This window comes from Borostomias antarcticus (assembly GCF_949987555.1).
Source record: "Borostomias antarcticus genome assembly, chromosome: 34".
NCBI lineage: Eukaryota > Metazoa > Chordata > Actinopteri > Stomiiformes > Stomiidae > Borostomias > Borostomias antarcticus.
In genome coordinates, this window is record NC_140267.1 from 2,930,551 (window position 1) to 2,946,422 (window position 15,872).

Genomic DNA, 15,872 nt, shown 5'->3' on the forward strand with positions numbered 1-15,872 from the left:
GTACACTCATTTTTACACCAAGAACAAGGCCTTTCGTGTGGTTCTCACTGGCAGAAGCTCAGTTAAATGACCTATTGACTACAGTATATGAAGACATTTTGACACAACTAGTATAAAACAATGCTAACATGGACACACCACTGTGTTGTCTGTGCTGGGACCTCAACCACCACACTCCCAAATCCAGACCCCCAAAAAAGAGTACACACACATGAGTTTCCTCTTGCACATTATCTTGTTCAATACAATACGTCAACACAATGCATGTGCAAGAGGAAACGTGTGTCATGTGTATGGGAATGTTCTGTTTTTTTAATCAAGACTATAGTAAAACCCACAAGATGACACGGACACACATGACAGGACTTGATAAGACATTCAGAAACGGGAACCATCTGGAATAGTACGATTATCCTGCTTTCTGTTCATCTCTTACTCTTGAAAGACAGCTAAACATGGAAGGAAGAAATAGACCAACATGACAGAACATACAGAAGCATCTCTCCGAATGACTTCACACCTTCTCTGTCATATCCTGTGTTAACCGAGGGTGAGAGTAGCTACAATAAACAAATCTTTGTCTGAAAGTCTTAAAGAGAAAGCATGTGTTCTCTTTATACAGTGAATGAATAAACCAACCCTTGAAATAAATACATGAAGAAAACATTTGAAACGATCATAATTTCAGTTTCACATTAAAGGGGTAGTGTGCTATTTTGGACATTTAGCCCTATGTGTGGTCTGTCTACCATGAACCTGAAACATACTATAGAGATCATAATTTCACTTCCAGTATTGAGCTAGATGCAGTTTTTACGCAGACTCTCGCTAGGCTACAATGGAAGTCAATGGGGCATATGTAAATGTGTCGGAAAAACTATCGTGAAGTGGTTTTCCGAGACGGGAAGCACAGCGTGTAATCTCACCAGCCTCAATATGCCCTCCTGTGAAATGTATCGCAATCTGTTTAGGTGTTTGGCATGGCTCGGACATAAGCATTCCCCTAGCGCTTGTTTTCACTCAAGTCATGCCAAACACCTAAAAATATTTGGATTACGATTCATGGTAAACAGACCACAAATGGGGTCAAATGTCCAAAATAGCACACTACCTTTTTAACTATTCCGTTTCCTGAGTGTTGCAGTCGCAGCTTTGACCACCAGAATGCCATGCGGTCACCCAGCCCCCAGAATGCCATGCGGTCACCCAGCCCCCATGCGCTTGGTGTTGAGAGAGGCTGCATGTTCTCATTTGCCCATCTTCGACACGGTGTGGATGGCTTTGATCCAGTCCTTCCTCTCCTCGGCCGCGGCCGCCTGGAGGAAGTAGTGCGTGTCGTCTGAAGTGATGATCTCAAACAGGTTCCCGTCGACGTCGTACTTCTTGGCTGGGGGGGGGGAGAGAGGAGGGGTCGTTAGGGTTAAGACTTTAAAGTCGCACTGAAACGGACGTTTGAGATCATCTAACTTCCGTAGTTTGACGTATTTCCGACGCAAACGAGCTATGAGGGCGGGACATATGTTTAGAGGAATTTGATTGCAACATTGACAAGTGGACGGGTTTTAAGAACTTTAGACAGATTCGATAGAAGGATAGCGTTGATTGACGGGTGGATGTCGTGAGATCATTGGCCTAAAATCTAAGGTACCTGTTGTCGTCATTGCACGTGACCTACCGTTTTCCAGGAAGTAAGAAATTATATACTTTGATATAAGATTACAACAAAAGTAGAACTTTGTAATTTTTTGGGCATACATCATTGAATAGGTGAACACTATGACCAATTATGTGAACCAAAATGGGACAGAATGCTTTTTTCATGTCATTGCGACTTTAAAAGGGAGCTTTGCTGTTAAACAACAACCATTCAGGGTTAGGGTTAGGGTTAACCCTAACCCTGCCCAGCCTGTCAGAGAGACCCCTAGTCTGTCTCACAGAGAGACCAGCTCACCGTCAGAGACATGCTCCACTGCTGTAATCACAGACCCTCTCAGGTGGATCGAACCTAGGGGGTAGTCATCCCCCTGTACAGAGAGAGAGAGGGATGAGAATGGATGAGAGACTTGTCAGTTTAACAACAAGTGGGAAATAATGGAAAATATGAATGTCCTTGTGACAGATACAGGTCTGTGTGTTTGTACCTTGGTAGGGTCGTGACAGATACAGGTCTGTGTGTGTGTACCTTGGTAGGGTCGTGACAGATACAGGTCTGTGTGTTTGTACCTTGGTGGGGTCGTGACAGATACAGGTCTGTGTGTGTGTACCTTGGTAGGGTCGTGACAGATACAGGTCTGTGTGTTTGTACCTTGGTGGGGTCGTAGTAGTGAAGATACGCAGGATCGTCCCTCAGAATGAACTTCCTCACCTTCCAGTTCTTCCTCCGATGCCCCTGCATAAAAAGGGTTAGCTAGTTAACTAACAAAACAAACACAAAATATTTCCTGTTGCAGTATTTAGCAGTTGTACCGAAGAGCATTAGGGCCAACAGCAGTTTTTTTTTTTTTTAAGCTTCTGAGTTTAAAGTCGGAAAATTCTGACTTTTTTCTCAGAAGTTATTTCTGACTTTTTTTCTCCGAAATTCCGAGTTTTTTTCTCAGAAATTCTGACTTTAATCTCAGAAATTCTGACTTTAATCTCAGAAGTTATTTCTGACTTTTTTCTCAGAAATTCTGACTTTAAAGTCAGAAATTCTGACTTTAAACTCAGAAGCTTCAAAAAAAAAAAGCAGTTGTTGGCCCTAATGCTCTTCCGTACAGTTGAGTTCATCTTGCCATACAAAATATTAGAATATCTTGCCATACAAAGTAAAACCAGTCCGATTAAGAGAAACGCTATGCGTGAATCATGATGTTCAGTTCTGCTTATTGCCATAGGCATTGTTCCCACCTCTTCATAAGGTTATGTGTATACTGAATGATCTAGCACTGACTACTGTTGTTACCGTTTCTCAGATAAGGTTTTACTGACTGGGATGTACAATCAAGGTTGACTTTCTCTACACAATACTGCTTACAGTAATGACTCAAATGTACATGTAAACACTTAAATGAATGTGTAAAGCATCACCAATCAACTAAAAGAATTGTGTGTGTGTGTGTGTGTGTCTCACCTGTTTGAGCAAACATCCCTGTTTGACGATATTCCCCCTGAACTCCTCCTTCACAATCCCGTCCTCATCGCTGGAGTAACCCTCGCAGAAGAATCCACTGTCTGCCTGCAACGCCACACAACATCAACCCATGCTCACTTCCAGCAGCACACAGGTCCTCAAGACGCCCATACCAGACGAGGTCCTCGCCATAAGAAATAAACCAATTTGAGTCAAGACGCTCAATTTTATCTACAGTAGCTGGTCCAGGTCGAAAGCAGTATTCTGAACCGCATACTTCGACTTTTTACTACGAGTATGTACTCCAGCTGCCCCTAGAAAGTATATCCTTTGCACGCAGTATGCATACAATTTGGACATACTACTTTGTCATAACATTGCACCTTGAAATTTGACCACATCCCTCACAGTCCATTAAGCGACATTCATCCACAGCTGGGATTCATCATAACGCCTCCGGTGTGACTCACACATGCGACTGTAATTTCCGCTGCGCACAGGATTGTGGGTCGGAATAGCCAGAAAAGTCTGCTGGCTTGCATACTGCAAAACACGACCGGATGTAGTAGGACATCCTGGTATTTTTGCCATACTGCATGTGGCATACTATGTATTGGAACATACTACATACTCTTTTGGCATACTATATAGTAGGGTAGTATGCGATTCGAACGTCCAGACATCCCTCTGAGCTAAAGCGCCCGCGGACCAAGGCGCCGACTCACAAAGTAGTAGAAAGCGACCGGGTCGTCCAGGAGGACGGACTCTGTCCCTCCCTCGACCCCTTGCTTGGACACGTCTCCCGCTGGCTGCAAGTAGCCTTCGTTCAGGAGCCCCGTGGACAGCATCAGAGCCTCTGCGCGGTTCCTGGCCTTCCCTTTGGAAATCAACCAGTCTACCACCGTTCCACCTGAGGGAAGAAGGGGGGGACAGACAGAGCGAGAGAGAGAGACCGACAGAGAGAGAGGGAGATAATGGGAGAGAGAGGGGGGAGGGAAGAGAACGAGGGAGAGAGAAAGAGAAACCGGGCTGAGTTTCCCAGAGGCATCGTAGCGCTACGTTCATCGTAGCGCTACGATGAACGCCGTAGCTTACGATGAACGTAGCGCTACGATGCCTCTGGGAAACTCAGCCCAGAATGGTTCTCAACACCATAGAAATACCTCCGTACCGTACTGTACATGTTGTGATGACGACTATTGTGACTCAAGTCCGCTAACCCCGAACGTGAGGGCTGTGTGGTGGATACCTGTGAAGCAATGGTTGAACACCTTCTTGTCCTTCTCCAGTTTCATCTCCTTCACTCCATCATCCTGGTCTTTCATCAGCAGGTACAGCTCACTGAGGAGAGAAACGGATGACAACGAAGACATTTCTAACAGTTACCTCATGGCGTCTCTGGACAACACAGACACCCTTGGATCCACAGAGGAATTAGAATATTATAAACTATGGTGACGGTCCTAACCAGCCCCCTATTTAGACCCATCAGTCCAGAACCTGTGAGATCTGTGTCCCCCCATGTCCTATGGTGGGCTGTACCTGAGGTTGACGGTGTCGGGCAGGCGGATGGACCTCCGTGTGGACTTCCTGGCGAACTTCCGGCCCGCCTGCAGACAGCTGAGGGCTCTCTTGATGTCCTTCACCCAGGCCTCCCTCTCCTCAAGGTGTGTGGCCTGGAAGAAGTGGTCCTGCTTCTTGGACGTGCTGATCTTGAAGACCAACTTGAAGGAGAACGACATACTGCGATTTAACGTTTGGTGGAAGTTGGGGTGGATATAAGTTGACCTTGCTGTGAGCATACCTCTTCTATGTGAAAATCAATGCCATTTCTATTCAACAACAACAGGGTCTCGCTGAGCAAAGATAAAACTCTAGGTGAAGAACATCCCCCCCTCTCTCTCTCTCCATACCGTCTTCTTGCTGAAGTCCTGGCATGGGTTGGTCAGAGTGGCCTCCTTCAGTGGAATCATCCCCTTGGGTACGTTGTCCGTCTTCTTCTTGTAGAACTCCACCGCGTCCTCCGACAGCACCACCCAAAGCACCTTCCAGGAGTTCAGCACCGTCCCCTGCAGACCGCCAACGAGGGCTTGGTCAAGTACTGGTGCACTTTGACCCTTGACAAGTTTGCGGCATAGTGGCACTATGGCACAAGGACGAAACGAGCCGGCACTTCTTTTGTGCCAAGAAGCATTAAGTTGTTGAGCAGCTGTTGATGCCTGTTGCAGTGATGATGATGTTGATGCGATGATGTTGGTGAGGATGGTGATGACGATGATGGTGGTTGGTGACATTGTGGTGTTGGTGATGGGCGTACATTTTAATGTTTTCTATATGCTCGATGTGTGCTAAACAAATTCCCCTCTGGGGCAATAAAGGTTTCAATTCAATTCAATTCACCAATAGCTACTGTAGGCTGATGATTCTTAGACCACAGTCACATGTCAGGATTGGTTGTTGACAATCATTATTGATAACATCGGTCTGGGAGAGTTTGAACCAAAACCGGTTCTCTTAATCAATCTCTCAATGATGAGAGAAACAATGATGATATGCTCAGTCATTGATGATAATGTGCATGCTGCATTACTTGCCAAATTATAGCGGTTCATACTTCTTTATATGTAAATGGACTGCACTTATATAGCGCTTTTCCACCTTAGCGGCACTCAAAGCGCTTTACAATGGCCTCTCATTCACCCATTCACACACACATTCACACACCAATGGCGGTAGCTACCATGCAAGGCACTAATCTGCTCATTGGGAGCAATTTGGGGTTAGGCGTCTTGCTCAAGGACACTTCGACATGTGGACAGTCGGAGCTGGGATTCGAACCGCTGACCCTTCGATCACTGAACGACCCGCTCTACCAACTGAGCTACAGCCGCCCCCACTTTATGACTCGCATGAAGCAAATGAAGAAAAGGGAAGCAGTGAATTCCACTGCCCTTGCTCAACTATAGGAAGTGATTAAGGATGGTATTTTTAGGTGTCGCCGAGCACACAATGTGGAAAGGAGTGGAAAGAACTTAGACAGCCACAAAAATTGGCTGAGAAATCAAATCTATTCTTATTGGGGTTGAAATGAAAGTGTGCTGTTGTTCAGTCTCACTTCACCTTGTGGTCACATTCTGACTAGAAAACTACATTTTGAAAAGTAAATCTGAACATACACACTTCCCTTCAACTTTCCACCTGGCTGGGCTATTCACAGAACTGTTGTAGTTCCATAGCCTCAGTAAAGCATCCATGGCAGTAGATTCAACTATATCCCTTGGTTCCTCTGGGCCGTTTTGGGCATGTGGTGTCAGAACACGTATCGAAAGAATGTATGTGAAGAATGTTCTGTAGGTTTTACCCTCACTTGTCACATGCATGCTTTCTGGTTTCGTTTTTTTCTATTTTCCACATTTTTTTGGTGGCAATAGACATATTAATAAACCCCAAATGAATTAATGCATTTTATGGCGGTGTTTATTATTATGTCTCCTGCTGTTCCCCTTTTCTTAATGTTCCTCTGCTTCACATGGGCGTACCGAGAACTAGGTTTTAGTAGAGTAAAACATATTTACATACAAGGATAAATAGAAATTAAAAATGTAATTTTTGCCAAAATTGTAGGATCACTTGTGTTATGGGGAAGCCTATTGTCAGTCCGTTGGCATGGGTCCCAGCCCTTGTGTGTTACTCATCTAGATGTTGTCCATGAGTAGGTACCGCATTTATAGGTACCGCATTTGGAACGCGCTCCCCATCCAGTTGTTACACTGGCCCGGAGCGCCATTCACACACCAATGGCGGCAGCTGCCATGCAAGGTATGCCATGAGCTAGCCTGCTCATTGGGAGCAATTTGGGGTTCAGTGTCTTTGCCCAAGGACACTTCCACAGGTAGTCAGGAGGAGCCGGGATTCGAACCACCGACCCTACGATCACTGAACGACCCGCTCTACCAACTGAGCTATACCGCCGCCCCCCCCCCGCCGAGTAGTATGAAGTAGGAAGGTGCAGCTCAGTCCACAGATCTGTGGTTTGTGTGGTCACAGCTTCTCCACAAACAGAAAGCTGCCGTTTCAAACCAGAGAGAGATGTTATAGAAGAACAATAAAGCTGGATCAGGTTTCATTGTCAGAAATGACCAACGGAAGCTTGAATATGACAGTTGAGGTAAATGGGCAGTTAGTGCCAACGGATTATTGTGTAACTTCACTCTGACTGGTCATGTTCAAACTCAGAAAACAAACTTTTTATCCAGCTAGTCGTCCACAGCATCCACTCGCAACAACAGACTGTGTGATTATCAACACTCCTGCAATACAAGTGACCTCTACAAACATTCAGTTGCATGAATACATCACAAACAGCATAATGTGTAGTCGTGGTCGGTGTCTACTCCACCTCCTTACCTTTTTAACCAGGTATCCCTCTCTGATCTGCTCCGGCTCCATTCTGCTGCTGGCGTGTGTGTACAGGTATGTGGGTGTGTTTGTGTGACTGTTGCAAACTCTGTGGGTGTATTGAACGTTTTAAAGAGGAAAGCAGTAGGGGGAAGTGCGCCTCTTTGTAAAGAGGGAGTGTCACAACGAGTGAGCAGCTATTTCCTCTCTCAGCGGTTGGGTTATTCACGTCTGTGGCTGCAGCTCCTAACCCTAACCCTAACCCCCTTACAGCTCATCTGGATGGGTGTGTAAATGAGCATTATACAACGGTTAGTTCTGGTTGTTGATTCTGATTGGCTGGAAGCCGTGTTAAAATACTTTTTATACAATGGTTAGTTCTGGTTCTTGATTCTGATTGGCTGGAAGCCGTGTTAAAATACTTTTTATACAACGGTTAGTTCTGGTTCTTGATTCTGATTGGCTGGAAGCCGTGTTAAAATACTTTTTATACAACGGTTAGTTCTGGTTCTTGATTCTGATTGGCTGGAAGCCGTGTTAAAATACTTTGTAACACACACCTGGGACCGCATATCATTCCATTTTCAGTATTAATGCGCCTCCCATTTGATCCAATGCATTGTAGTTGTTGTTGTTGCTTGGCAACCCTTTTGTTAGGGGAACTATTTTGCTCGGCGGAATTGAGGGAATGATGCTTCGTTTTGAATAAATGTTAATATTTTACATTGCTGTGTGTTTATTTTACACTAATAGATGTAGTAACCGTTGTATAAAAGCAATAAACTTTTTACTAAACTAGATTATTGCTTAAATATGCTTCGGGACTGTCACTGTGTCAGAGTTTCAGAGAACGTAGCTCTCTGACTCAACTTTACTGACGATTTGCTTCAACATTTAACCTTTATTACCCAAGTCCTCGTTACACTGACTTACACCAACTCATCTTCCCTCCAATCAACAAGCACACAACCACATCAGCTGACCACAGTCACCCCCTAGGGTCACTCTGTGTTCGGAATCGCTCCCTCGTTCCCTCACTCCCTATTCCCTATATAGGGTTCACCATGTAGTGAACTACCTAGGGAACGGAGAAAATGTAGGGTACATGCACTGTTCCCTGCAAATCAAGGTGAATTGTGGGTAATAAATAGTGGACTATATAGGGAACGAAAATTCCGTGGAGAATTCGGACACTACAAACAAAATGGCTGACGCCCTATATAGTGCACTATATAGTGAATAGGGCTTCCACATCTCAGAGCGACACTGTGGCCCGGGAGCAAACCAGCCAGATATTGCAGCCGCCCAGTTCTTATCATAGAATGTGTCACAGGAAACGGTTATCCACACTACGCAGGCATCACAGCACAAAGGGAAGTGTTGACTCCAAAATACATCTGTGGGCTCGGTTAAGCGTCCCTCCTGCAAATGTGTCATTTCGGCTTCCTTAACTTCCGGATGCAGCCATGTGTGAGCTGAGGAGTGGGCGGGCTATTAGTTAAGGCATACTGTAGTTTGAAATATATTATGACATTATTGTAGCGACTTCTAAACAAAATAATACAGGGTCGCTGAGAGGTTTAGATGGACTCGTTGCAGTTTGACTCGTTGGATAGATCCATGTCCAGACGAAAATGACGTTTAAGGTTTTATTAAATCAAACTAAATAGCACTTTAACTTATGAGGAAGAGAACAATATGAAACTAAACAAAGAAATGAATGAACCTGTTCTAGGCCCTCCCTCTAGTTATGTAGGTAGAACCACACCCTGTAGGTAGACACACCCACACAGAACAATTAGAGGAACCCAATGACAAAATAATAGACAATAAACAAAGGCAGTTATGCAGGCTCATAAACAATAAACCAAATATAAACATACACAAACAAAATAAACATTATGGCTCCTACAGACATGCTTTTGTATACAATTCTATCACTTTTCAGCTAAATCTAATCTCTGCTCTCCAAATGGTCCTCATTCCTGAACATTTTCTTAAGTGTCTTCTTAAATGTCTTCTTAAGAACCGTAAGAAGACATTTAAGTAATTGGAAATGAAAAGACGACAACATTTGGCTAACTTCCCTATTGATACATCAAACCTGCACCCCTTTCTATGAATAGTTCTCATTCTACAAGGAAGAGAGCAACATTATCTTTGATATGGGAGTTGAACTGAAGGGTCATAGTGTCCACAAGAGGGTGCTATACACACATGAAGATACGATTGCTTCATACAATAGGCAAGACAAGTTTATTTATAGCACATTTCAGCCACAGGGCAATCCAAGGTGCTTTACATGAGACATTAAAAGCGTTAAAACAAAATGCAAGACAGACAAACAACATATCGGGACTATCCATAGCCTAATATAATCCACTTTGTGAACAACAACAACATGTTCTTATGTAAAGGGATAATTTGATGACATAGCTTGTCTGGCTGTCTTTATACAATGTCAGACAGATATCCTGGTGAATTGATTAATCCAATGAGACCATCTAGATGAATAGTCAAATATCCTCACACACACTCCAGAATATTGTAGAAAGCCTTCCCAGAACAGTGGAGGCTGTTATAGCTGCACAGGGGGGACCAACTCCATATGATGCCTATTCATTTAGAATGGGATGTCATGAAAGTTAATGTGTAGGTGGCCCAATACTGTTGTCCTTATAGTGAACTTTGCTAACAGATTCACAGTATTTAGTGATAGTACAAATGTTTGTCATATTGTGTGCCTTCTTCCAAAGCTCTACTGTTGTAATGTGGCAAGAAACGACAAATATACAGGATGAAGGGAATTAGTTTAATGTTGGTTGGGAAAAAACATGGGCAGGTTTGTCCTTCAGACAGATGCACTTTTGTCCTTCAAAGTACGACACACCATTAGAAGAAAGAACAATCGAGAATAAGTAACTTTGGTAGAAAAATAGTTTATTCTTAAGAGTCAAGATGTGTTTGGTGTAAATGCTGTAACAGGTTGTCCTTTTCCGGGGTGGGGTTGTTAGCCCCACGCCCAACCCCCAACCTGGAGGGCCAGGTGTTGCTTTTCGTCTGGCCTCTACGTGAAACCTGCCCGGCATGGTTGAACCTGCTGGGGGGTGACCCCCCCGCTGGTATAGCCTTCATGGTCATGGACACACAAGCCTTCCCACCACGACAAGGTAGCAACACGTAGGAAGGATGAGTGGTGTGGTGAGTGTGTGTAGTGTGTGTGGTGGGTGGGCGGGGTGTGGTGAGTGTGTGTGGTGAGTGTGTGTAGTGTGTGTGGTGAGTGTGTGTAGTGTGTGTGTGGTGAGTGTGTGTGTGTAGTGTGTGTGGTGAGTGTATGTAGTGTGTGTGGTGAGTGTGTGTGGTGTGGTGGGTGGGTGGGGTGTGGTGAGTGTGTGTGGTGAGTGTGTGTAGTGTGGTGGGTGGGCGGGGTGTGGTGAGTGTGTGTAGTGTGAGTGTGTAGTGTGGTGGGTGGGCGGGGTGTGGTGAGTGTGTGTAGTGTGTGTGTGTGTAGTGTGGTGAGTGTGTGTACTGTGTGTGGTGAGTGTGTGTGGTGGGTGTGTGTAGTGTGTGTGGTGAGTGTGTGTAGTGTGTGCAGTGTGGTGGGTGGGCGGGGTGTGGTTAGTGTGTGTGGTAAGTGTGTGTAGTGTGGTGAGTGTGTGCAGTGCGTCTCAGGCCTCTGGATCATCTACAAAGGAGGAGAATTAAATTAGCGACATTGAATGGAATGCATGCAGAATGGGAACAGACAGCGTACAAGATACACTTAGCCTACCTGGGGTGGGCAGGATGATGGGCGTAGAGATGAGGGCCGCTGGAACTGTGCCTCCGCGAGGGCCTGCTGGGTGGGGTCATCACAGGGTGTGTGGGAGGTGTGGGGCGAGCGCGTGGAGCGGTCGGACCGTGCTGGGGTGTCCTCTCCAGAGGAGTGGGAGGGGTGGGGTGACTCAGCTGAGCAGTGGGAGGGGTGGGTGTGACTCAGCTGAGCAGTGGGAGGGGTGGGGTGACTCAGCTGAGCAGTGGGAGGGGTGGGATGACTCAGCTGAGCAGTGGGAGGGGTGGGGTGACTCAGCTGAGCAGTGGGAGGGGGTGGGGTGACTCAGCTGAGCAGTGGGAGGGGTGGGGTGACTCAGCTGAGCAGTGGGAGGGGTGGGGTGACCGGGTGTTGGAGGGGCCCTCTGCAGCCTCCACGGCGATGCCACCAGCGATGCCTTGGGAGGCTGTGGGGCCGATGATGGCCGGCGCCTTCTCCTCCTCCGGGGTGAGGGGAGGCACGGTGCTCTGCCCACCGCCGGTCGTCCCCGCCTCTCTTCGCACCGCCGCCACCCGACTTTTCACCTGGCTGGCGAAGTCCCGCCACTTTTTTGCGGATGACAGTCCACTCCCTGGGTGGCGCACACACCGGTGCCTGATTAAGTTACATTACATTACATTACATTACAGTCATTTAGCAGACGCTTTTATCCAAAGCGACTAACAATAATTGCATTTAACGTAGGAAGAGCCAATGTACTACTACTTGCCAGAACTCACAAGTGCATCTTCTTTCTAAAACAAACAAGTGACTAAGAGCATAATCTAGTGCTGAAGCAAAGTGCAAGAATCACAATCTAAAGTACAGTGCAATATAATATAATAAGTGCTTAGGTGGGAGGATTGTTGTAGTACTTCTTGAAGAGATGAGTTTTGAGCCTGCGACGAAAGATGGGCAGCGACTCTGCTGTCCTGACATCAGTGGGCAGCTCATTCCACCACTGCGGGGCCAGGACAGAGAAGAGCCGTGACCGTGTCGATCGACCGCAGGAGCCTCGGAGTGACGGGGCAACCAGTCGCCCTGAGGTAGCAGAGCGTAGTGGTCGGGAGGGGATGTAGGGTTTGACCATGGCCTGGAGGTAGGAGGGGGCTGTTCCTTTCATTGCCCTGTAGGTTAGCGCCAGAGTTTTAAACTGGATGCGAGCCGCTACAGGGAGCCAGTGTAGGGAACGGAGAAGGGAAGTTGTGTGGGAGAACTTGGGGTGGTTGAACACCAGGCGAGCAGCAGCTTTCTGGACAAGTTCCAGAGGTTTAATGGCTGACGCCGGTGCCCCCGCGAGGAGGGAGTTGCAGTAGTCCAGGCGGGAGATGACCAGGGCCTGGATGAGTACCTGCGCCGTTTCATTAGTGAGGAAAGGGCGAATCCTCCTGATGTTGTAGAGCATGAATCTGCAGGAACGTGTGACGGATGTGACATGTGAGGAAAATGACAGTTGGTCATCCAGGGTCACACCCAGATTCCTCGCAGTCCGAGTCGGGGTCACCACTGTGTCTTCAATGGTGATGGCCAGGTCCCGGTGCGGACAGCCCTTCCCCGGGAGGAACAACAGCTCAGTCTTGTCCAGATTGAGCTTGAGGTGATGTGTCGTCATCCACTCCGAAATGTCAGCCAAGCACCCAGCTATGCGTGTCTCCACTTCTGTATCAGAAGGGGGAAATGACAGAACCAGTTGGGTGTCATCGGCATAGCAGTGATAGGAGAAGCCATGCGAGCGAATGACAGAGCCCAGAGATGTAGTGTAGAGGGAAAACAGGAGAGGACCCAGGACAGACCCTTGTGGAACCCCCGTAGTCAGACTACGCGATTCCGACGTCGACCCTCTCCATTAGAGATTAATTAAGTCAATTAGTCATCGTATCCGCGTGGATTCTAACGCGGGAATGCTACTGACACAGGTGCTATTCATATGAGCATTACACCTTTGTTTGTGTGATGACTAAATTAGTGTTCATTTTGCGATCATCATTGCCTATCATCATTCATGTGTTTTTTTCCTTTCAAGACATCCCAGACGAGGCTTATATGACCCGATCCGATCCATGTTCTTTCTTGTATATTTACTTTGATGCAATGGCATAACTTCCTTTTTGGTAATATTAGCCTGAAATAACAATGATTTACACAACGTATTATATTGGCACGTCATTTCTGTGACTTGACGAATGGCCATCGATGTGTGCGGCATCGATTCATTCTTTTTTCAGCACCGCGCCCAGGGACAGCTCCTCTAACGATGTGTCTTGGGATGGACCTAACGATGTATCTTGGGATGGACCTAAAGATGTATCTTCAGGCGCCAACTAAGGGATAGTCTGGGAAACACTCGTAGGAAAAACTGTCCCTTCGCAAAGGTATACCTTGAAACGCACCCCAGAACATGTACCAATCCATCTTCAAGGGGAGCGCACGACAGAGATGCTCATAGTTGCTATCAAAACCGGACAACACCCTTATTACTACACAATAACAAGTAGTTCTGTGGCTCCATATTCCATTAATCACTTACAGTATCAATCATCTTGAATGAATACACAACAAAACCCACATGTAACCACTCTGCTGAGGAGACTCATGGACTTTGAGTGGGATTTCATTTAAAATGGTGAGATTATTCAATCCCATTACTTGTTTATGAAGTATTTCAGGATTTGTGATATTTTTTCTTTTGATTTTTATGGTCATAGTCCACATTATGATAAGAGGAAATGAGGGGCACACATGCTGATTTTATGTGAGAAGTTGCAATATAAGTTATTTTGGAACTCATCTCTCCTCTCTCTCTCCCTCACTCTCTTTCACTCTCTCTCTTTCTCTCTGCAGACATACACACGCACACACACACACACACACACACACACACACACACACACACACACAGGGCTATCAAGTGTGTTCGAGTGGGCCATAACTTATTCACTAACCACTCCCCTGCCATCGCCCAATACTTGGACTTCCACACCTTACTACACTAGACTACTACCTTGGACTTCCACACCTTACTACACTAGACTACTACCTTGGACTTCCACACCTTACTACACTAGACTACTACCTTGGACTTCCACACCTTACTACACTAGACTACTACCTTGGACTTCCACACCTTACTACACTAGACTACTACCTTGGACTTCCACACCTTACTACACTAGACTACTACCTTGGACTTCCACACCTTACTACACTAGACTACTACCTTGGACTTCCACACCTTACTACACTAGACTACTACCTTGGACTTCCACACCTTACTACACTAGACTACTACCTTGGACTTCCACACCTTACTACACTAGACTACTACCTTGGACTTCCACACCTTACTACACTAGACTACTACCTTGGACTTCCACACCTTACTACACTAGACTACTACCTTGGACTTCCACACCTTACTACACGATGTGCTTTGAGCCTCAACATACAGTTCATATCTGGACATGATGACATGATGTTACATGTATGGCGCTATTCATTAAATGTTTATTTTTATGTTAAACTGTTTTTTACAGACAGCATTATACTGACAAAATATTTTATTTTATATTTTTGTTTTATTTGTACCACTGCAGTATGTATGTATGTGTGACTATTCTTGTGTATAACCTGTCAGTTTTAGGATTATTTAGGATTTAAAAAATAAAGTTTATTGAAATGTATGTAGAAACAATAACAAAAAAACTTAAGTCAGTTAATTGTAAAATACTGTGAAAGTAAATTTAAAAACCAGTTCATACTGTAGGCTATTTTTCATTAACTGTACAAAACCGTAAATTTTTGTGACAGTAAAAAGATGTACATTTTACAGTAACATAATGGCAACCCTGCTGCCAGCTGTTTACTGTTTTTTTACAGGAACATTTTAACAGTGACAACAATCCTCCCTCCTAAGCACTTATTGTATTTTATTGTATTGTATTGTACTGTATTTTAGATTGCTATTCTTGCACTTTGCCTGCAGCACTAGATTATGCTCTTAGTCACTTGTTTTAGAGAGAAGATGCACTTGTGAGTTCTGGCAAGTAGTAGGACATTGGCTTTTAAATGCAATTATTGTTAGTCGCTTTGGATAAAAGCGTCTGCTAAATGACTGTAATGTAATGTGTATACCACTTTGAAAAGAATATTGAATTCATCTGCATTTCATTTAGCCTACATTAAATAACCTAGTTCTTGTTTTTCTGATATTATTACAGTTTTTGATTACCTTAGGCCTGTCAACATACGGCCATTGTTTCGATCCATTAGGTTAATATCCATTAGGCTATCATCAACAAAGCTATCATCAACAAAGTGTGCATGTGTAGGCCTACTGTAGTCCTACTGTATGTTGTAGTCCTGTTTCCAAATATGTCTGAAATAGCTGGAGTTAGAGCTTGTTTTCACAAGGATGAGAAATATGTATTTCCATGTTTCTTAAAATTTAATTTCAATAACAATAAGTATGACCTGTACAGAGCATTCGACATTAAATAGTCTATTATATTATGAATAGAACAAGATATAAAACAACAATACAATAATTAAGAACGAATATAAGACAACAAGCACACG

The 15,872-nt window shown here is 45.0% G+C and overlaps 1 protein-coding gene across 1 annotated transcript; it reads right to left on the reverse strand.

Moving 5' to 3' along the window:
* Positions 1–1,247: 1,247 nt before the first annotated feature.
* plek (pleckstrin) lies at positions 1,248–7,558 on the reverse strand (the record flags this gene model as incomplete). Its single annotated transcript, XM_084460953.1, has 9 exons — positions 1,248–1,387; positions 1,952–2,024; positions 2,306–2,389; positions 3,110–3,214; positions 3,835–4,019; positions 4,359–4,450; positions 4,652–4,833; positions 5,023–5,178; positions 7,517–7,558. The coding sequence occupies 9 exons, from the start codon at positions 7,556–7,558 to the stop codon at positions 1,248–1,250; spliced, it is 1,059 nt and encodes a 352-aa protein (XP_084317079.1).
* Positions 7,559–15,872: the final 8,314 nt, after the last annotated feature.